Source organism: Anarhichas minor, unplaced genomic scaffold (assembly GCF_050575085.1).
Source record: "Anarhichas minor isolate MPS153535 unplaced genomic scaffold, ASM5057508v1 ptg000024l, whole genome shotgun sequence".
Classification (NCBI taxonomy): Eukaryota; Metazoa; Chordata; class Actinopteri; order Perciformes; family Anarhichadidae; genus Anarhichas; species Anarhichas minor.
Window position 1 is genome coordinate 3,168,262 of NW_027466470.1, and position 22,334 is coordinate 3,190,595.

Consider the following 22,334-nt stretch of genomic DNA (forward strand, 5'->3'; position numbering starts at 1 on the left):
TGAAATTAGAACCCCATGAACTCTGCCTGAGCGGATTAGCAGAAGTATGTGCCGGGATGATTCTGCGGTGATGTTACAGGAATGGAGACGGTGACTTCATGTGTCATCTGTCCAGCTGGCAGCATCAGCTGTTTCATACTCATCACACATCTTAACAGTGAGTATAGAGGCTAAATGTGGGATGTTTGGTCATCGGCTCTCAGCTCCTTCACTGCTTCGCTCTAACTATTATTATTAATGACAATTTTTCCCCATCTGGCTTCATGCTTCTCCTTTTGGTTTTCCACCAAAATACATTAAGTTAACATTTAATTACAGCAACAATTTATTTCCATTTGAGTAGCATATTCTGTATCACCTCTTTCCAGCTTTATATGATACTTAAATTAAGTGAAATATTCAAACTGAAGACTACACATGCTGCACCATTACATCAAACTGAAATACTAGTGTTGTGTTTTTTTCGTCATTTACACACAATTCTCCAAAATGTTTGTTTACATGTACTCACCTGCTGTACTACAAGTATAATATGAATGCACACAATACCGTTTTATGCAACTTTAACTGTGATTTTGAATTACAATTTTACAGTTACAAACATATGATGATCTTATAGAATATGATGCAAAGTTGCATAAATGCATTGCTGTTGATTAAACTACCCAACAGTATACAATGCAGTTGACACAAGCACAACTTTTAACACCCACAGCAGTAAAATGCAACACACACACATTAACGCAACAGTAATAATTATCCTAAAACATCACTGACAGAGGACATTTTACTGCACAATGTGTAGCCTACTTTTAACTCTTTAAGTAAATTGCTGCTAATACTTTTACTAAAGTAAGATTTTGAATGCAGAACTTTTAATTGCAGTGGAGTATTTTCACCGTGTAGTATAAGTATGTTTACTCATCTAAGGGCTCTTAATACTTCTTCCACCACTGCTCAAAAAATGTGCTTAAATATAAAACTATTTTGACCTATATTCCCTTGTGTGTGCGTGTAAGTGTGTAGGCCCGTAGGTGTGTGTGTGTTTGTATGTGTGTGAGTGTAGGTGTGTGTTTGTGTGTGTGTGTGTGTGTGTGTGTGTGTAGGTGTGTGTATGTGTGGGTGTATAGGTGTGTGTGTGTGTGTGAATTGGAACCATTCACCGCATCCGAGGTGAGGCCGGGTTCACCGTTCTCCGGTGTGTTCGTTCCTTCGGCCTCTACGTGCCGCTGCTCTTCCTATGTAGGCGGGGTCTAACTCAGAAGAAGGAGAAGAAGAAAGAACTGGGGCATTAAAAAAAAAAAAAAGCGAGCCAGCAGCAGCGGCTGTAACGTGTTCGGGCGATCCAGGAAAAAAAATATATTATCCATGTTAATAAATGGTGTTTTTATTCGTAAAGTAACGTCGACCGTTAGCGCGTGGTGAGCGGAAACTCAACGTGCGTTCAGTTCGCTACAACAAAGCAGACCCTTGTAACAGTTTGTATCTTAACGTTGAGTCCTCGTTCTTATTTCTTTCTAAGAGGACCGTTGTTTTTCGGGCTGATGTTTCTCTAAATCATCGGAAAACGCCAGTTTAGCATCAACATTAAGGTGAGTGTTGTTATTTCAACCGACATTTTATTTCCCACACATTTGACGATAAAAAGGGGGAGAAGCGAGGAATGTGTCTTTTCTGTTCTTCGGGGCAAACTTTGGGTGTGGATTATTAACGCGGTCTAGGTCGAAAGACCGTTTTTAAAACATGTTTTATTTCCTTTTCATTACATGGTTTCAATAACATGACTTGAAATGTTGGCGTATTCCAACATACACCTCAATCTGTCCCTCAATAATGCATCTTAATTTGGGTTTTTGTGCAGAAAGTAGGTCATTGAGCCGCTTTGCATGACCAAAGAGGGCGGTATGGGTGGGTTAAAGTATGAGGAGATAGTGTGTGTTTAAGTCCTGATTAACTATTAAAAACATTATTATACTCATAGTAGCTTTTAACCTAAAGTCAGAACCACAACAAAGGCTGTTACTGTTTAAAACTGACTAAAACTAATTTACTCTCAGTTGTGAATTTGTTTTCTGCACGAACGTTTTTTTTTTGTGAAGTTACTTTGGCATTGTTGTGTTTCTTTGTTTATTTCCCTAAAGGATAGATATAGAAACAGTTTTGTGGTTCAGCTTTTATACCTAATTTAAGGAGCTTTTATACTGAACAGCAAGCTCGTCAAGCTACACTATTTATGAGAGAATAAGTGCTTGGTTTGGTCTTTTGTCTGATTTAGTTAATGACCACAGTCATCAGAATCATCAACCAAGATTTTTCTCATCAAGATCATATTTCAGAAACCAGCTGGTTTTCTTTAGGAATGCTCTTAAAGCACTTGAGTCCATTTGTCCCACAAAACCCCTCTGCAGATGTCTTTAACATTTGTGTTTGTACATTTACGAAAGGAGCGTTTAATTTAAAGTTGCGACACAGATCTCATGCCTTTAGGCCAAAATATTCACGAAGAAAACTAAACAACCTCCTCTTCTGTAAGACAAAGCCACAAACATTGAAATGAAGGTAGAGCTGTAAAGGATATCCAGCAGCAAACCACAGCTGGACCCCAGTCTGGTCAGACTACATTGTGGACTGTATAAACTGCGGTTGAGGATCTAGTGACCTTAAAGCCAGATTGGTTAACCAGACTCTCGAGCCTCTTGTTCAGTCCTGCTCGAGGCTCTGATTCTGAAGTGTTGACTGTGCACTATGTAAGTTGGACAAGATCGGTCTTGCCTCTCATTCACTTCCTGTAAAGGAGTTATACCCTGAGGGAGTGTTTTTTTTCTTCTTCTTCTCCCTTATTAATCTCAGGGAGAGGCTTGTTGTGTTGAACTAGTAATCTCTGTCCACCAAGGCCTAATTTGGGGCCAACAGAATAAAACCTTGGGTTGATTACTAGCCTGTGTTTGCCTACAGACAGAATCCTAAAACAAGTATGCCTTTGATTACATGCAGCACGCACACACACACATTAACAGGGCTGCAGATAATACGCACCAGGCCTGGTAATTGTAGACAAGCTCCCCGTAGATCACTGACTCACTTCCCGTAGTTACATTGTTGTGGTGTTTAAAACAAGGAGTGTCTGGGGCAGTTTGCAGGGTCACTCGGCGTTACTCAACCCCAGGCTTTTACCCCCCCGACCTGTCAGATGTGAGTCATCATGGGTGATCTGGTCTTCCAGTGAAGGCCAGACGAGTCATTGCAGGCAAGGGTATGTTTGTATGTGATCATGGTTCAGACGTTAAGACATCCCTACATGGCTCCATCACTCTGTGGTTACATTTAGGAAGTCCTCCGAAGATGTGGCAAGAAACACAAGACGATTGACGGATATGTTTTTATTTCTTTGTTAGATGTACAGAATATTGAGAAGGTTCAAACTTGAGACCAGAGTGCAACCAATAGTCAGAAAAAGGAGAGACGAGTTACTACGGCTGAGTCAATCTGTCAGAAAATGACATAAATTGAATTGTCAACGTTTTTGTTTATCAACAAATAGTTTGTCATTTATTTAAGGTGATCTATAGAGATGATTTAAGGCCATCTTTTACTTCTCGATGCCGATCCGAAACCAGTGCGTTAAATACAAGTTTATACAAACCTTAATCGTCCCAAACAAACATTTCAACGGTCCTATGCTTTTACGTAGGGATGCTAATCTTTCATTTGTTTATGACCCTCATTAACTGATCAATAACCGACGTTGTTGTATTAATTGATGAGGAAAATAATTGTTAGTGGCCGCTCTACAAAGGGCTTCAAGAGACTAATGTATCAAAATAAATGTCACAGATGAATCCTCAACATTCTCATCAGTTACATTGATACAAGACGATGTTAAAAACACCAAAGGGGAACAAGACATCTTTTATAAAGTGTTGGAAATGGAATCCAGCCTCAGTGAGTACGTGAAAGAAAGCTTGAAAGGAAACAACATTTTAACACTTCACTATAAGTGTTTCAACTAGTTTTTATGCCTAAACATGTCGTCATACTCACTGGCTGAGTGAACTCCTGGTTCAGGTTGGAAACGAGTGGAAAAACATCCCCATATTTCAGTGACGTAGTGCTTTTCCCTCGACATAGTATGGAGGCAGTTAAGATGGAATGTGTTATCTCATCTCTCTGAGGGTGAGAGGTTAGGGTCTCATCCACATGACGGACAAACCCCAGACCGGTCTCACAACTGCTTCTACTACTTCAACAAATATACGTCAGACTGACTTAAACTATTTCTTCGCTGTCGAGCTGTTAAAACAAACGTAAATATGTTCATGTGTGTCAGAATGATCACGTCTGGCTTTGCTATTATTGATCATTCTACTTTTATAACCACATAACGGTTATGCTAAGTAGTTTTGATACTTTCTCTTTATTTTCTTTTTGGGACGTTGGTAATGTAGTTTGGTAATATTGTGGTATGTTGGGATCTTACTGATAGTAATACTAGTTTAAACACCGGATAAACACATGCATTATTGTAGGAAAAGGACAGTAAACATTTTCAACAATCCCGTCAACTATTTTTCAATAGTCCGCTGGATGTCAGTCGGTCAAAACGTGTCCTAAAGAAACGGACTTCACTGAGTCACTCATCTAATTTGACGGCACTTTAAAGTTCAGTATCGAGCATCGTCAGGTCTTCCTGTTCGTCTGTTTGGTTTCCGTCAAACACACCGTGTTTACAGTCAGAGGCGAGCTGTTCTTCCTGGGGGGCGGGGGGGGCTTTCATTAGAGGAAATGGATGCAGAGTCATGCTGAGTTGTTTAGGGGACCTAATGGACTGAAAGTGGACTTTGACTTTCTGCAGCAGGTGGGGGGCCGGCTGGCTGACCGGAGCTGGGGTGGGGGGGTGTAACTCAGTTTGCGGACCACCAGATGACCCGCCCAGCGTGAACAATGCCCACTTGTGTTGAACGCCACCGATCACTCTGCATGTTGCTCACAGGAGTTCTTTAGCAGCAGCATTCATTATTAAATACACCATAGCTGTTGGATCTCCAAAGCGAGATATGGAAGTGGTCAGCTTGATATTAGGAGGGGGAGAGATATGTATAATATTGTTTGGATTGTGTCCTGTAACAAAGTGGATATAAAAAGCTCTTGGAGGAGCGTATAAAAACGTGGAGATGGTGTTAAAATACAAGCACATGAGACACAATCTGCCCTGAAGCTGGGACACTTTTTCCGAGTATTTAAGCAACATGTGCGCGCTCACATTGTACACTTGAATGTACACTTCTGTTTTGTTTTCACGAGAGAGAAAACACACCATCCGGGGTTAATGATGCACACTGTGGTTAACCTTGCATGAAGCGAGGAACCACAGAGACCAGCTAGAGCTGTGGTAGCTTTTGCAACTACTTCCACTTTAGCTTGTCCGATGCACGAAGAGGAATCGTGGTTATTAGCTGTGTTTTTGTCCTGCTTGCTTATGTATTTATGGCATTCATTTAGCTCGTTTTGTCGTTGTTTTGGCATGTAGTGCATTGTGAGACTTGTTTGTTTACCGACTTCATTTCAACACAACTCACAATCAGGTGCCAGACAACTTAAAACACACCTTTTTCTCTCTGCCGGTGTTCAGTGAGGAGGAAGTTGTGCATCGCCAACAAAACATATTGAGCAGGAAACTCCTTCTGTAAACATCTGTTAGAGGGTTATGAGGGGGGAGGGGCATACATTTACCATTTTAAAGATTTTAGTGTTTTCTTATTCACGGTTTTACGTGCGTGTCATATTTGTCGTCACACCAAAGTCAAAGTGTTTGTGACAGCGGTACAGAATACGATAAACTCAACCATATGGAGGAGCAGTATCAGACCCGTTGGTTCTAAACGTGGACTTTGTTCAGGTTTAGTAAATATTCACGATGTGCTTCGCTCCACCTTCAGACTACACCGGGCCTGTCTGCTCAAAGCCACATGAGCTGCAGGAAGGCAGATAATCTGCAGAGTTCATAAACATCATTTGTCTTTGGATCAGATAATGCAACACACACACACAGAAGCTCACATACCACCAGTTAATGAGACTTTTTGTCCAGTTCAGTGGCTGTATTAACTTAAACGGACATAAATACTCATAGTGGTCCCATCAAGAGGATGTCCATGCTCCAGACTTTGCACAGGGCGCTTCCCTAAATAATACCAGTCAATGAGCAGAGGAAGGAGTAAACAAAGAGGTAGTGGTGACACACGTCTGATTCAAAGCCCTTCTGTTAAACTCTGAAGCTTACCCTGGTTTCGGGGAAAGACGCCATGCTTACTGTACCTCATAAACTGAATGCATATGGACATATTGTGGTAGTATTGTTTTGTAGTCAATTTTCTGGAAATGCAACAAAAAAACCAACAAGATGGTGATTTGTTTCTGGCTAATTCAGTGACTCCTGAAATATCCAGAAATCCCGATACGTCATCACACTGTCGGGTAGGCCGAGATGTCGCACAGGGTGTGATTATTTTCAACACGCCTACACGTGTGAGCAGAGGAAGGCGTTCTGCTTTGTGATGGCGCTGCTCCCTGAGGCGTCCTTTCTGACTTTCAGATTGAATCAAAGCGCCTCGGACCTGTCTGATGTGAACCATAACAGGGAGGCGCTGCAGAGGATTGAGTTTGAGTCAGCAGCTGTTGGGAGACATTTCTTGATAAAACATTTGTCTGGGCCTGTGACTCACCCCCACTGCTTGTGTTGAAAGCTGGGCTATTATATTGGTTTTATAGCAAGCAGCTAGTGTTTACATATGTAATCTAGGATTCTCTATAGAAAAGGTGAGACTGAATTCTTCACTGCTTTTTGACTGTTACATTACTATTACTCTTCTTTCTTGCCAGTGACCATACATAACACAAGTATTTTAGGAAAATACATTAATCTACAGGTTTTGAATCACCAGATTATATTGTATAAAGCCAGATTTGAACAGCCGGACCTCGCCAGGCTTTTAAATTGGTAAAGAAAGGTTGTTATTTTATCCCTAACCGTCCTGCCAAAGAACCGTCCTGAAGCTGAAGGAAGTCTGTTTGCAAGGGACAATTTCATCCAGTTGATTACTTGGTACAATGTAAATTTCATCCAGGGTTGCCGTCATTTTTGTGTGGATTTTTACGGTCATCGCTTTCTGGCTGACATTACCATCCTCAATCCAGCTCTGATTGGCATGGTTGTTTTTTTCCGACTTGAGAAACTAGACGAGCACTAGACCTAAAAAAAAATGTATTACAGAAGGTCTCCATTACACCCAATAGAAGTTATCTAGTGTGCAGTTTGTCTTTACCCTCTCAGACCAACCAGAGGCCTCTTGATTATATCAAACCTTTTTATTACATGACATTACAATATGTTCTATATCTGGAATCTGGACAATTTGTAAAGTTTCTTGAGCTGGTTGATGAATATCAACCCAAAGATATTCAGTTAATTGTCGTAAATGACCAAGAAAAGCAGCAGATCCTCATATTTGCAGAGCTGGAACTAGAAAAAATAATAAAAGAATGGTGGAAATGATTTCCCAATTTTTGTGTTAAAGACTAATCAATTAAGCAACTACTTGTTTCAGATGAATACTTGTGATTAGTTTTGATTTGTTTAACCGCTGCACTTTGCAATTTGAGGCGACAGCTTGAGTATTTATAAGTTAACCTGTTTTATCTACACTATAGAAAGCAAGAGCCTGTTTTGTATTGTCGCACACGTCCATATTGGATAAAGTCCAGTCAAAAGCCTCAGTTACTGTATGTGTCTTGGAAAGAGCTGAGCGGCTCTTGCTACTATTAACAGAGGTAGAATTGTAAATATAAAAATTGTGACGCTAACGTTGAACATCGCGAGCACAAAGCATGTGTCGCCTCTCGTCTTCTCCAGCCTGACCATACAAAGTCATGATCCAACACGGCGTGCTCCTGGTACTCTAAATATTAGGCTCTCGGGTCCGTCATCAAGATGGCTCATACACTAGTTTCTGCTCCACATAGGGATGATTTACTCAACTGATATGTGGGACAGATAGAGTACAGTAGCTGCAACCAGGTGCCTCATAGTTTGGATTATAAAAAAACAAAGACAAGATACAACTCGTAGATGGTGCTGTACTTTCAGGAGGTAGAATCATTAGGATCACTTTCTGCTGTTAAGGCGTTGTCTTGCATTGGAGGGAATGTGGTCTATTTGTGGAGACAGTAGTTGGTTCAGTGACCAACACACAGACCTTTGCTGGAAGAGTGAATTCAGGAATTCACCAGTTACCAGCTGGCCTTCTATCATGTTTCACAGTTATGAGGAGCAGTTTTTACCTCAGTCTGTTGTGGATCAGGGAGCCATCGGCCTCTGTCGGCCCGCCGTCGCTATCAGCTCTTATCAGCGCTGACGTTAGCTTTTTAGCAGCGCTGTCTTTGATCTTCCACCATTTCTTAGGTCATACAATAATTCAGCTGTCACTCGCTTCAATACTTTTGATTCTGAAAAGGAAGTGACACTGCTGCTGGTCATATTAATCAGTTGAGTTATCTCTTATATGCATTCCTCTGATGAAGAAGAGCAAATGTAAGTAAAGAAAAGCGGATAGATTGGAGAAGATGTCTTTTTTTTTTATATTTCATTTGGGGTAGAAGTCTGTGTCCAAAACCATCATGCCCCATGAAGTGCCAGTGCCTCCCTAATGCCATTACTGTGGAGACCCTGAGTTCCTCCCAAATATCTGTCAGCTCTCTGTAATTTGCAGGACGAGCCCCAGAGTGGTAAACAAAGCTGTACTTCAGGAATGTTGGGGAGGAGCGCTGATATAGTGTAGAAAGTCCTTTCAGTTGGTGGTGGCTTGAATGTTATGAGGCATCTTGCTGGGTATGTTGAATGGTTTTTTTTTGTCCGTCTTGCCACAAAGTTGTTCTTTGGGTAAAAGTTTAAGTATATTTAAAAAGGGAAAAGTGTCTATTGATCAACAGAAAATGATTTACGTCCGTTACAAGATTATTATTTCGTCATTTCTGCTCTGTTTTTCTGAATTATCGAGATACCTGAAGATCCTACGCAAAGCTCTCGCCTGCATGGAGTACGCTTTCTGCTGCTAATCGGCCTCCAGCGGTGCTAGCTGTATGATTTCAAGTACAGCGTCGATACATGTAGGAGTCTACGGTAGTAGTTGCATGCCAAATTGTGTCGGCTAACTGTTCACTTGACCAGGTAACAAACTAAATGCTAGTCCAGCGTGAGGTGCCCGCGTACAGTCGACACATTAATAACAAAACCATCTATATCACTTAAAGACGTCATTACCTCCCAATGTTCAAAACCACCAAACAAAGCGTCCATGAAATCAAGCTCTTCTTGTTCATTCAGGAAAACCACAAGAAAAGTTTCTTCAGAATTATCAAGATAATAATCTCCTTAATTTAGAAAAACAGGGCAGACATTTTCTTATCTCAAGTGAATGTGTTTCGCTTCCGTTCTTTAAATCTTTTCCAATCGTGTCCGGAGACTTGTTTTTCTTTCACCCTTCCCCCCACAGCAGTCTGATAACTATCACTAAAGCACTTAAACTCGCATCTAAGTTGGTCATTAGGCTGCATTTAACAGGATGTGGTTGTTGGTGCAGATGCCTGTACGCTCTGACCCACAGCTGTGCTTCTACTGTGTACAGCCACCAGTTTTACCTCTACGTCACTCATAGTTAACTGTAAAAAGTAAATGTGTAAATGTAAATATACTCTTATCTGCTGACACTGACAATGTGCATATTGGCGTAAACATATCCCACCAGGGATGGACTATTTTGGGGCTCAGCTGTTGACTTTGCTTCTGTCTACACTGCCTGGTTTTCCTGCACAGAAAGTTGGTCTGAGTTTTGAGGATTGGGCAGAAAGTCGAGGAAGTGTGTCACTGGAGTTGTCGTGAATGGCAGAGACTCAGGAAGAGGCATGAACTAGCATGACCAAATATGGGAACACACCTTCCTTTTTTCTCTGTTTTTCTGGCATGCTGTGACCTTTGCTTACATTTTTAGTAAAACATGTTGACCCACCAACAAAGCTATTTCCATGCAGCTGTCACACTGCTGTTGGTTAGTGCTCCGCAGCCCCAGAGAGGCATCAAAGGACTTCTCCATGAACCAGTTATTCCTCTGCAGTTACATTCTGTGGCAGCTTTTAAACGTCGGCCGTCTTAAAGCTACTGCTGCTCTGTTTCAGTCATTACAAGTCAAGTTAGACTCCTTATAAATCACTGTGGTTGATACTGAACACCTCGCATGTAAATGTGACCATTCTGTCCTTTTTACGCCATATTTTTATTGTGTCTCCTCAAGCGTCTCTCTCTCTCTTGTCGAGTCTTATCTGAAATTCCCCATCGAGATAACCAACTACCTCTACAGGCCTTTAACGTCACAAACCAGTCAGAAAGCATGTATGTAGTGTGGTTTCATGGAAGTGCTGATGAGTGTGGGCAAATGGTTTCCTCCATATTTGGAATAGACCAAATGGGAGTTGCTCCTCCCCTCTGCTGCCGAGCGGTGACGGAGGTATTTCAGGATAAAGTCTTCACAGCACAGAGCATGAAAGATGTTGTTAACCTAAATGTTTTTCATCCTGTTGGTCTCCTTCAAATTCAAACTATTGTTTTACGACTCGCATGTCCATGAGAGCCTTTTTAAAGAGGGGGGTCTTGCTGTGTTAATGGTACACTTGGTAGTGAACTAGTTTCTTTAAGCGTTGACTTTCTTACATGTAGGTGAACTCTATCACAAAGGGATCACATTGTTCTTATGTGTGTGTGCACAACGCAGCCGTGAGGTCACAACTCCGACATGTGGACGTCTTTTTATCTTTTATAAAGATGGCGCCGTCTCACATTAAACCTCTACAACCACTACAAAGCACACACTGATGTTACACACACACACACACGACCCTTTTCGTTAGCTGTCACTGACACGAGTAACAAAGCTGTCTGATTCAGATCTGTTTCTTTCATGTTGTGTTAACACATTGCGTTTTTCTTGTCACAGATGGATCTGCGGTTACTTCTAATAGCGACGCTGTCGGCAGTCCTCTGTGGCAGCCGGGCGCAGCAAGGTAAGAACAAGAAAAGGTTGTAAAGTAACCCTAACCCTGCTCCAGTCTTCTTATCTTAGCTGTTAAGTACTAGCTAACTCGTAGCGTAGCATGTTTCTCATCTGTGCTAACAGACACCCAGTTTAGTACTTATTGTTCCACTTCATGTGTATGTAGATTATCATGCTTTCACTCGACAGCCTCTCTCTGTGATTTCTTCGTTTCTTAAGCACATTGCAATACTTTCATCCACTCGTCACATCTTGTATTTCATGGTTTTATAACTGTGGGTCCTGCTGGTTGGAGGTGAAGTCATTACTTGGTGAGCTGCCTCGGGCTTCTCTCAGCGTGACTCCGTTTTCTAGACTGGGAGGAAGTTGTGTCTTGCAGCCAAAAAAAGCCAAAGCTGTTTTGAGTTAGTGAACGAATGGAAATTCGGTTTTGTCATCTTGGCTCACAGGACCTTGTGTTGTCTCTTTTTCAGAGGGAAGCATATGCATCAAGGCCAACGCACAGTCGTGTGGGGAATGCATCCAGGTCGCAGAGACGTGTGGATGGTGCACAGATGAAGTGAGTTGAATCAGTAAAGTGTTTTTAATAATCATATGAATGAAATAGTATATACAAGATTCTTAAACTGCGGGCGTGGCACGCTCGGAGATTTGTGGTTTGTGTGGCAGCGTTGCTTAATGGTTGAATTGCACAGAAACAGCCAACAAGCACAGCAGGGAGTCATCATCTTGAGTATTAAATAATGCAATCTAACAAATATAAATGTCACCTTTTGACAAATTAATTTCAAAACAGTTAGAGCTATTTAACAAACAAATACAGTCCAATGATTTAAAATATCATAACAATGTATTTGATGGTTTTTATTATTAATTTGAAAAGGAGGCAAGATTTAAAAAGTAAGAACATTTTTCTTTGTTTTTGCTAATTAATTTGTCTTTATTATTTATGCAAATGGCTACATAAACTGTACTTGCCCTATAACCACAAACACAGCTAGAGCAGTACTAGAGACTTAAGACGTTCTTGAGACCTTTCGACCAAACACAAGTTGACCACAACTCCATTAAATGTAAACACGAGTGCTGCTGCTTCTCGTCTCACAGGGAAACTCTGTCTGTATAATCCTCTTTAATCAGACGTTCTCTGTCCTCTTCTGAGGGAACAGACCACAGTATAGGAAAATACTGTTTTACTGCACCGAGAGGTTAATATGAAATGTATGTGTGGCGACTACAAAGTGCAGGATGACACATATTATAATTGTATGTCGTGCTGTGCAACAAATGTTTGAGAAGAATCTTTATTCCCACAAAAATAAAGTCATAAACAGCATTTTTTTGAATGCCTCGTCCTACTTTGTTGTGGTATCACCATCACTAATGATTTACGATCTCCAAAATATTGTGATTACCTGAAAGCATCAGCAGTCGTCCCCTAGTATCATTAACCAATTAACGTATTCATCCAAAATGGTGAGATTCGATTGGCCAGCCGAGCCCTGTGAGTCAGTACTTCCTCTGAAAACTGCTCACCAAGGTGAGTCTCTTGGTGAATAACATCTCTTTTTGTCCGTTCGGCACATGTCGAGAGCCGCATTCCTGTTAAATCTTGCCCGTATTTTTCCGTCAGACGGCAGACTGTCATTCCTGAGCGCATGCAATCACAACACGACTGCAACTTTTAGCTCAGTCGTGTTTGGTTGCTTTAGATGAAATATCTCTGCAGCCCTGATGTATCTTTGTGGTTTGATCTTCTCAAAGTCAAAGGGCATTACGCTCCAAATCAACCCTAAAATTACAAAGAATCCCATCGCTGAAGTACAGCTCTCAAAGTGCTACAAGAGCTTTATAAACAAAGTACTTATTTTGTGCCTTTACGATCTGATTTCACTGCATGATCTAAAAACCATGGACGGTGTGTATGCTGCCCACTGCTGAGAATGTTATGCATGTTATTTCCTGTGTGATTTGAGATCGGCTAAACAGTTGTTTTTTTTTTTCTCATTTTCTGTATTCATCCCACAAACTTAATGTTCTTCAGAACAATAGGTGTCTTGTATTTCTGGGATATCGTGTGCATCCAATCTATATTCTCAGCCAGGCTCCCCCAGTCATCTGTTTCTCCTCGTCTCCTGCTGCTGAAGAACAATTGCCCAAAAAAACAACAACGAGAGTTAAAGTGCAATGGATCGATTCCAGAGGCCTCGTTGGTTGAAATACTCGTATCTGCAGCGTTCGTACCCTAAATAATTACACAAAAGCAGAACAAGTTGTTGCCTCTGGTATAAACATCAATTTATTTCTTCCTTCAAAATCTCCCCTCTACAAGTCTGTGAACATAATACAGTGACATATTAGGATTTTGTGTAAAGTCCAGATTGGTGTGATGTTAAAGCCCAGGCAACAATATTCAGGACATGAGTTATGTATGTAGTATAATAAAAAACCTCCTGTGCTATTTCACAGAAATTCCTCGCTGTGGGCGAGTCCAAGTCGGCTCGCTGTGACGATCTGGAGTCCCTGACGAAGAGAAATTGTAACGTGACCACGATTGAGAACCCGCGTGGAAGCATCGACATCAACACGAACAAGCCCGTCACCAACCGCAAGAAGGACGTGGCCGAGAAACTGAAGCCCGAGCAGATCACCCAGATCCAGCCGCAGAAACTCACCCTGACACTCAGATCTGGTAAATATTCTGTAGGCGAATACACAACGCACAGCCGGGACACTTATACCGAGCGGGTCTTTGACTGTGTTGCCAGAGCAGGTTGGAACAAAGTGTTTTATTTAGAGCATGTATTGTATCTTTGGTATCTGGGTAAACCAATGTTTGTCGACCAGCTCTGGAGCAAAGTTGAAGTCATTAAGTTTGTTTGAAATGTGTTTTAGAAAAGACCAAAAGTTTATCATAGACTCAAAGTAAGATTTCTTGTCATAGCTGAAGACTTTTGCTGCCTTTAAAATCTCCTTCATCCCTAAGATTCAAATCAATTTAAGAAATGTATAAAAAACAATTAATGTAATGTCACAATCTCTTAAATTCACTAAACACTATGTGTTTTGTTTTGTCCATTAGGTGAACCCCAGACCTTTGAGCTGAAATTCAAGCGTGCTGAGGACTACCCCATTGACCTCTATTACCTTATGGACCTCTCCTTCTCCATGAAAGATGATTTGGAAAACGTCAAGAACCTCGGCACTGACCTCATGAGGGAAATGCAGGGGATTACCTCCGACTTCAGGATCGGTAAGAACAACTCGATAATAATCAACGGAAAAGCTGTCGTGTGACGAGTACAAGTAAAAAAAAAAAAAAAAACACGTTCTCCTTTCTTTAGGCTTCGGCTCGTTCGTGGAGAAGACGGTCATGCCGTACATCAGCACCACTCCAGCCAGGCTCATCAACCCCTGCACGGGGAACCAGAACTGCACCAGCCCATTCAGCTACAAGAACGTCCTGCAGCTCACGGACAAGGGAGACGAGTTCAATCGCCTGGTCAGTCAGCAGCAGATCTCAGGGAACCTGGACTCTCCAGAGGGGGGCTTCGATGCCATCATGCAGGTGGCGGTCTGTGAGGTAAGAAGGCGCTTAAAGGTTTTTTGTCTGGTGCCTTGTAAACGTGTGAAAATATTAAGGAGAAGACTCTCTTTGTGTCCGTCTTCCCAGAACCAAATCGGCTGGAGGAACGTGACTCGTCTGCTGGTGTTTTCCACCGACGCCGGCTTCCACTTCGCTGGAGACGGCAAACTGGGCGGCATCGTCCTGCCCAACGACGGCAGGTGTCACCTGGAGAACGACATGTACACCATGAGCCACTACTATGTATGTAGTTTGTCATTTATGTATATCTGCATGATGTATCTAGAGAGAGTTGACTGGGCGTCTGTGCTGTTTTCAGCTTTTACTGATTGTCTCAGTTTCTAAGAGTTGTTTCTTCACAGACACGCAGTGTGGGATTATAAATGGGAGCTGAATTCTGCTTGTATTGATAATGTGTGTTTGTTTCTTCCCGTGTTGATGAACCCTTTGATAGGACTATCCCTCCATCGCCCATTTGGTTCAGAAACTGAGTGATCACAACATCCAGACCATCTTTGCCGTCACGGAGGAATTCCAGCCTGTTTACAAGGTAAACTTTGTGTTTTCTGTATCGTCAGAATTGTTTTTACTATTCCGTGTTTTAACTCAAAAGTAAGATGCACATTTAACATTTGTTCTCTTTGTTCTTACCTCTCGACTCTTGTGTCTCTTTCAGGAATTGAAAAATCTCATTCCCAAATCAGCCGTCGGCACGCTTTCCTCCAACTCCAGCAACGTCATCAAACTCATTATTGACGCTTACAACGTGAGTCAAACATCACGTCTGACTGTCTCTGTCATTAAGAGATGGCTTTGTTTATTTTATGACGTTACATCTTGTGGGGAAAATGTTCAACATCCTTTTTAAAGATTCCCGGGCTAAATACAGATTACAGTGAATCCCCTCAAGGGCTCATGAAAGAGAGGGAAATATTCTTGTGACTACTTCTCCTTGGTATTAAATACTACGCACACATTCAGGTGACATGAACGCTGTCCATTTTACTCCATCACATATGTATTAATGAGGCCCGGCACTGTAAAGCTGGGTTACCGCATGGAAAAGGCTTGTAAACTTAGATTATGATTAACCTATATCACTAGAGCCTTTAGCGATTGTTTGATCCCTCTTGTTTCTGGACAGTCTTTGTCATCCGAGGTCATTCTGGAAAACGGCAGGCTGCCAGAAGGAGTCTCCATCACCTACAAGTCCATCTGTAAGAACGGTGTGGAGGGAACGGGGGAGAACGGCAGGAAGTGCTCCAACATCTCCATCGGAGACGAGGTAGATGTCGTTCTTTTTGCTGCAATCTGTTTGCATGTGTGAAAATGACATTTGTGATTCTTAAGCATCCCAACTCATGGGTAAACCTACGTTGCACAGTGGGGAAAGCATTGGCAACACAACACAAGTGGTGCAAGTGCTCAATCGCTGGCAGCAGCCTGGGTGTCCTTCTCCCTACGCTAGTGTTGTCTCTGGGAATTTCCTGCTTCAAATTGAGAGACAAAAAGGTTCAAACCAAATGCATTTAGTAAAAGAACAACAAGACAAACAATAAATGACAAACACCTCAAATAACCTGAGCCATGTCTGAGAAATATAACGATAAACTTCAAGGCTTCCTCCTAATAGTTGTAATGACCCTATAAACCCTCCTCTGGCTTCCCCAGGTGTCTTTCAAGATTTCCGTTGAATTCCAGAAGTGTCCATTGCACGGCAACCCTGAGGTCATTAAGATTAAACCACTGGGCTTCACCGAGGAGGTGGAGGTAGTCCTGAACTTCATCTGCAACTGTGAGTGCGCCGCTAAAGGAGAGCCCAACAGTGAGAAATGCCACGAGGGCAACGGGATCTTTGAGTGCGGAGCCTGCAAGTACGTATTCAGCTAAGATACAGCCACTCCTGATATAACCATGACTCTGTATCTCTAACCAGAAAAGGGAACTACTTATTAGAAAATACCTGGTGCCATTATACATGGTATGAAAAGCTGCATCTTTGACTTTCTCAACTCTAATGTAGGTTCAGACCACTGTGCTTTACTTGAATGATTCTGCTCACAATGTTGGACTTTAGTTAACCTCCCGTTTCCTGTGTCAGGTGTAACGACGGACGCATCGGGCGTGAGTGCGAGTGCAGCAAAGACGAGGTGCGGACGGAGGACCTGGACGCTAACTGCCGAAAAGACAACGGTACGGATATCTGCAGCAACAACGGCGACTGTGTGTGCGGCACCTGCGAGTGCAAGAAGCGGGAGAATCCTGCGGAGATCTACACCGGCAAGTACTGCGAGTGCGACAACTTCAACTGTGACCGCTCCAACAACAAGCTCTGCGGAGGTGAGGGTTGTAGAAATAGAACTACTTGAAAGTCTGACAACCTGTTGTGTTGTTAAACTCTATGGTAACCGTTTCCTGTGCTTTCCCAGGACACGGCCGCTGTGACTGCAGGAAGTGCATCTGCGATGCCAACTACACGGGCAGTGCCTGCGACTGCTCCTTGGAGACCGCCACCTGCCTCGCCAAGAACGGCCAGATCTGCAACGGCCGCGGTACTTGCGAATGCGGCATCTGCAAATGCACCAACGCCAAGTTCCAGGGCCCAACCTGCGAGATCTGCCCCACCTGCCCCGGCGTCTGCGCTGAGCACAAGTGAGTCTGAAGCTCGCATGCTCGGCTAGAAACGCAAAATTCTGGAATCTAAAAATGTAGAGTTACCGTTGGTCAGAGATATTGTGAAATATCACGAAAGTTTAAAAGTCAGTTGAATTGTGATCTGTAGATGCTGTATATCAGATTAGTAACTCGAGTGAATCAACCCTCCGCCTGTGTCTTCACAGAGATTGCGTGCAGTGCCGGGCATTCGACGCCGGTGAGAAGAAGGACACGTGTGAGAGCGTCTGCAGCTACTTCCAGCTGATCAAGGTGAAGGATCGCGACAAGCTGCCTCAGCCGACCGACCAGAGCTTCCCGCTGACTCACTGCAAAGAGCGGGACGCCAACGACTGCTGGTTCTTATACACCTACGCCATCCGGAACGACACCAAGGAGGTGTACGTGGTGGAGACGCTGGGTATGTTTTTAAGTAAAAAGTACCATGTGGAGTTTTTAAAAGGCAAAGAAGAGGACTGCTAGCAAAACAGCCTTGTAAAACATGAAGGTTTGAGCTTTGTAGATGTGTTATGAAGAAATAAATGCATTAAACACAATTGTTAGCCCTCAATGATACATTTTCTCTGTTTCAGAGTGCCCGGCGGGACCCGACATCATCCCCATCGTGGCCGGTGTGGTCGCCGGCATTGTGCTGATCGGCCTCGCCCTGCTGCTCATCTGGAAGCTGCTCATGATCATCCACGACCGCCGAGAGTTCGCCAAGTTTGAGAAGGAGAAGATGAACGCCAAGTGGGACACGGTGAGTCGGTCGCACCAGAGCAGCTTTAACCGTTCCCACATTTCAGATGACGGTTACCTGAAGCCGGCCAGCGAGCGTTATTTCAGCCGTTACATAATTGATATTTGAATTTAATCTAAAAGCATCAAACATCGCATGTTTCTCCCTGAGCATTTATGGCTCTGTAGTCAAACGCATGAAGAAATCTGCAGGAAAATGTACATAAGGTGTGGAAACAGAAGAGAGATTTAAACCAGAGAGAGTGAGGTAGATTCAGAGAGGATCTCCTCACTCTGTCCTTGATCAACCTCGGCTCTGTGCAGCTTTGTTGAGTCTGAACTGGCTGAGAGGGAGCGGCCTTCCTCTCTGCCGACGGTGCTGCCTCTCACTGTCCACATGGTACAACTGCATGACCATACAAGGCAATGAAGCAGAGCAAGAGGAGGACTGCTGGGTGACCGTTGATGGAGGGCTCCACTACCGTGTGGTAGTCACAGCAGCAGTGTTTATGGCCCGACGGGAGGCAACGGACATTCATCACAGCCAGTGTGATGAATGGGCTTTTTGTATTCTCTCCTAATAAAACATGCTGGAGCAAGATAGTGCGATGTGCTGCCAGCGATGTGCTCATGGTTTTTAGTTTTACTTTTTATGGGAAACAAGTGTTATTTATATCTAGCTGTATACTTTAAGCCCATAGGCGCTGTGGGTTTTTGTTGTTTTTTGCGAACAAAACTGAAATAATACGAAAGGAAATATAAACTCACATTTTACAGGAAAGAGGAAATAAGTGACTACAACACAAAGGGAATCAGGAGGAACATTTTTAGTGTATTAAACAGCAAATGAGTTACTGTAAGAGTTGCTTTCTGGCCTTTTCTGCTCTGTGCTGAACATTTTCCTTCATACTTTTGAGTCCGTCCTTTTACTGTTTCCTGTGTCTCTTCATTTCTTTTTTCCCTCTGTTTCCCACCCCACCTCTCATCTTCCCCTTTCCCTTCTCCATGTTAGCAAGGGAACCCCATTTACAAGAGTCCTATTAACCAGTTCCAGAATCCCAGCTACGGGAATAAAGGAGCTTCTCTTTAGGTCAAAGTTTGTATCGCCGGTCGTCCTTGTGGAGAGCAGCTGCATGTTGTGAGACTAGCATGCTTAACCACAGGGGGCAACTGTTTGTTACTAAAGTTGGTGTGATGTGTTCGAAGTGAAACCGAACGCTTAATAAGACATTTGGAGGCGACCAAAATATTACAATTAACTTTCAATAACTGATGACACACTTGTTAAGACAAAAACACGGACAACTCCCCGACCGGACAACTCAATGGTAGCAACCTGTCAATCACAAGGTAGCCCCGCCCTAAAGCAAACCCTGCTTTATGGTCTGTTTGACTCTAAATGGACCATAATGTACTAAATGAACATCATGCTGTATTGAAGAATACTTGAAACTAGAGATTGAGACCATAAACTCATGTTTACAATGTTTACTGAGGGAATAAATCAAGAGAGAAGTAGAGTCATTTTCTCATAGACTTCTGTACAACCAGAGGAGTCGCCCCCTGGTGGACACTAGAGAGAATGCAGGTTTAAAGCACGTCTGCATGGACTTCACTTTTTAGAACAGGAGGTTTCCACCTGGTTCAGCAGCAACAAATCCCACTTCAGGTGCACCTGTGTTGAAGAAAATCCTCATATAACTTGTTATGTTGAACTTAGCACACTTGGTTCCATAAGAACATTCCTAGAAAGTGATAAAGTTGCGCCAGACAAATTGAAATATATCATTCCAATTGATTCCAAACATTTCGCGTACGTGTATCATTTGTTCTGCCAGAATGTTGTCTTGACCCAGACGAGGACAGGAGAGCATGACATAATGAGGAGACCAGATGTGCTGTGATTGTGGTTCAATCGACGGATTTCATTGGTGGAAAGTAACATAAGGGGCTGACTTTAGACGATAAGAGGAGGCTGTAAGAACTAATACTTTGGATTTGTTGAGTGTTACCTTGTGTAACACTTCCCGCTGGTTGCAAACTCCAACTACTACATCTCTTCTCGTCATTCCTGCCACAACACCTGCAGAGGGCAGATTATCAGAATCCTGTGTGCAGATTGTAGTAGTGAAGGATTATAACAGACAGAGTGGAGAGTCAGCTGAACTCATTTCACACATCATATTTGACCAGATGGTGATCACGACGATGTCAAAACATACTTTGTTGCTGCCATTGAGACTTAATCTTAACATGTTGAGCTTACTGCTGTTGGAATCGTGTTATTGTGACGCCACAAAAAATAACAGGTTTGACGCGTGCTGTGTTAAATGTGTTAACCAGGATACTTGGTATGAGTTCTGAACTGCTGTACTCACTGTTCTTGTCCTTCTGTTTCTCAGGGGGAGAATCCGATCTACAAAAGTGCCGTAACAACTGTCGTCAATCCAAAGTACGAGGGCAAATGATGCAGCTTTGCCTTCCTTGTGACAACACTGTATGGAACAGAACATGGGTGGGGGGGTGGAGGGCGGGGGGCGGGTTTTATAATGCTCTCACTGTTTTGTTTTTTTTGTTTTTGTTTGTTGTAGTCACCAAACGATAGTAATGCATTTTGCCACTATTTCGGTTTGTTTTTACTAACTTGTTTTTTTATTTTCTATGCATCATCTGAATTTTGTACAGTCTGTATAAATGTGTTTTTTTTGCCTCTGCAGAACTTGAGAGAATGTGTTGAACTGATTTGTAGTTTTCTGACAAGGTAGCGGAGAGCCTCGCTGTGCCTTTTCTTTTTTTAATAGAACCATCAAGTTCATTTAAGGTTGATGACGGGCAACAAATGAAGGGTTCCTTTCCAAATAATTATGAATACAGCGTTGAGTGGCAATCTGAAAGTCAATGTTTGTAAAACACAGTTGAGCAAAAGTCTAACTGTCTGTAATCATTTTGACTCTTTTTAAAATGTCTCTTTGGATTGAAACTCTTCAGACGTAGCGCCGGTTGGCCGCGCGTGGTAGCAATGAAATGTGTACAGTGTGCTTTGGTTTCTGTGTTAAGCCATATATGTATTCACAGAACGGGATGGAAAGGCGTTGGTGTGTCTTGACTGAGTGACTTAACTCCATCTGAACAATCAATTGAAATGTCTTTTGTCTAGAAAAAGATATTTTCCCGAGCTGCCTTTTAAAGGACGTCAGTGTACGGTCGTATTACTGTGTGGCTCCAGGTTTTACTTAATTTAAAGCCAACTCAGGTCCTTAATTCTTCACAGCAATGCCAAATACACGCAAAACCTGCCTTATTTGCTAACTAAATTTGCTTTTCTTGAAATGCCTTGTTTAATTGTAGGATATGAATTGTTCTCTGTCTCAGTAATTCCACCGAACTCTTTTGTGGTGCCTCGAAAAAAAAAAGTGACTTTAATGTCATTTAGTTGTAAAGATCAGTGGGAAGGGAATGATTTCTAGATCTCTCAAAGGTTTGACAAGAAGAAAAAGGTAACACCATTGTTTTTAAGTGCCTTTTTTTAAAATTCAACAATTCACATTTGCAATTCTGTATTTCTGAAATTATTTATTGAATAAACATTGAAAACAATTTACCCCTATATTGTTAAGATATTATTGTACAATTTCTGTTTTGTGGACTTGTTATTGTACCACTGGTGTGTTTTTGTTTTACTCTTCTTACAGGAGGCTTGTTATTAACGCGCATTGATGAGGAAGCACGTTAGTCACACTGACAAAAAGATGCAAATGAGTCAACCAGATAAATTGTTAGAAATAAAGTTGTATTTGCTCTCAATGTACTTACACAGAAATAGATACAGCAGTTTAACAAGACAATTAAGGAAATAGGCATGACTTGTATGTATGTGTTAAAAAAAAGTATATATTTATAAATATCTATGATAAAAGCACCAACACCAGTAACATAAAAGATGTGCATAAACATCCAAGTGTTTCTGTAAGTTGTAAAAGATATTAGTACAAAGAAATACATATTTAACAGGTGTATATCATTTAGTATTTTTTAAATTGTACAAAATAGACTAAACTAAAGAAAATGAGGAGCAAGTCTAAATCAAAGACTGAGATTAAAAAAAAATCTAAATTAAGATGTAAAAGTGATTTTAGTGGGTGAAAATAAAAAAATAAACAAAACGGCTAAGAGCTAAACGCCTCATCGTAGCTGTCAGCCAATCACGTCGCGTTCCATCCCCTGTGGAACGTGACGACATGAGTACACAGGTGATTGGT

General features: G+C 42.1%; 1 protein-coding gene across 1 annotated transcript; it reads left to right on the plus strand.

The window, feature by feature from the left end:
* The first annotated feature begins 1,275 nt into the window (after positions 1-1,275).
* Positions 1,276-21,676, plus strand: LOC142955891 (integrin beta-1-like). The gene is made up of 16 exons (XM_076097117.1): positions 1,276-1,592; positions 11,043-11,109; positions 11,573-11,658; positions 13,569-13,791; positions 14,182-14,352; positions 14,444-14,682; positions 14,773-14,928; positions 15,140-15,235; positions 15,362-15,451; positions 15,830-15,970; positions 16,357-16,559; positions 16,787-17,025; positions 17,115-17,337; positions 17,526-17,758; positions 17,931-18,097; positions 20,478-21,676. Exons 2-16 carry the CDS (start codon positions 11,043-11,045, stop codon positions 20,541-20,543), a joined length of 2,400 nt encoding a protein of 799 aa, XP_075953232.1. The 5' UTR covers positions 1,276-1,592; the 3' UTR covers positions 20,544-21,676.
* The last annotated feature ends 658 nt before the right edge of the window (positions 21,677-22,334 follow it).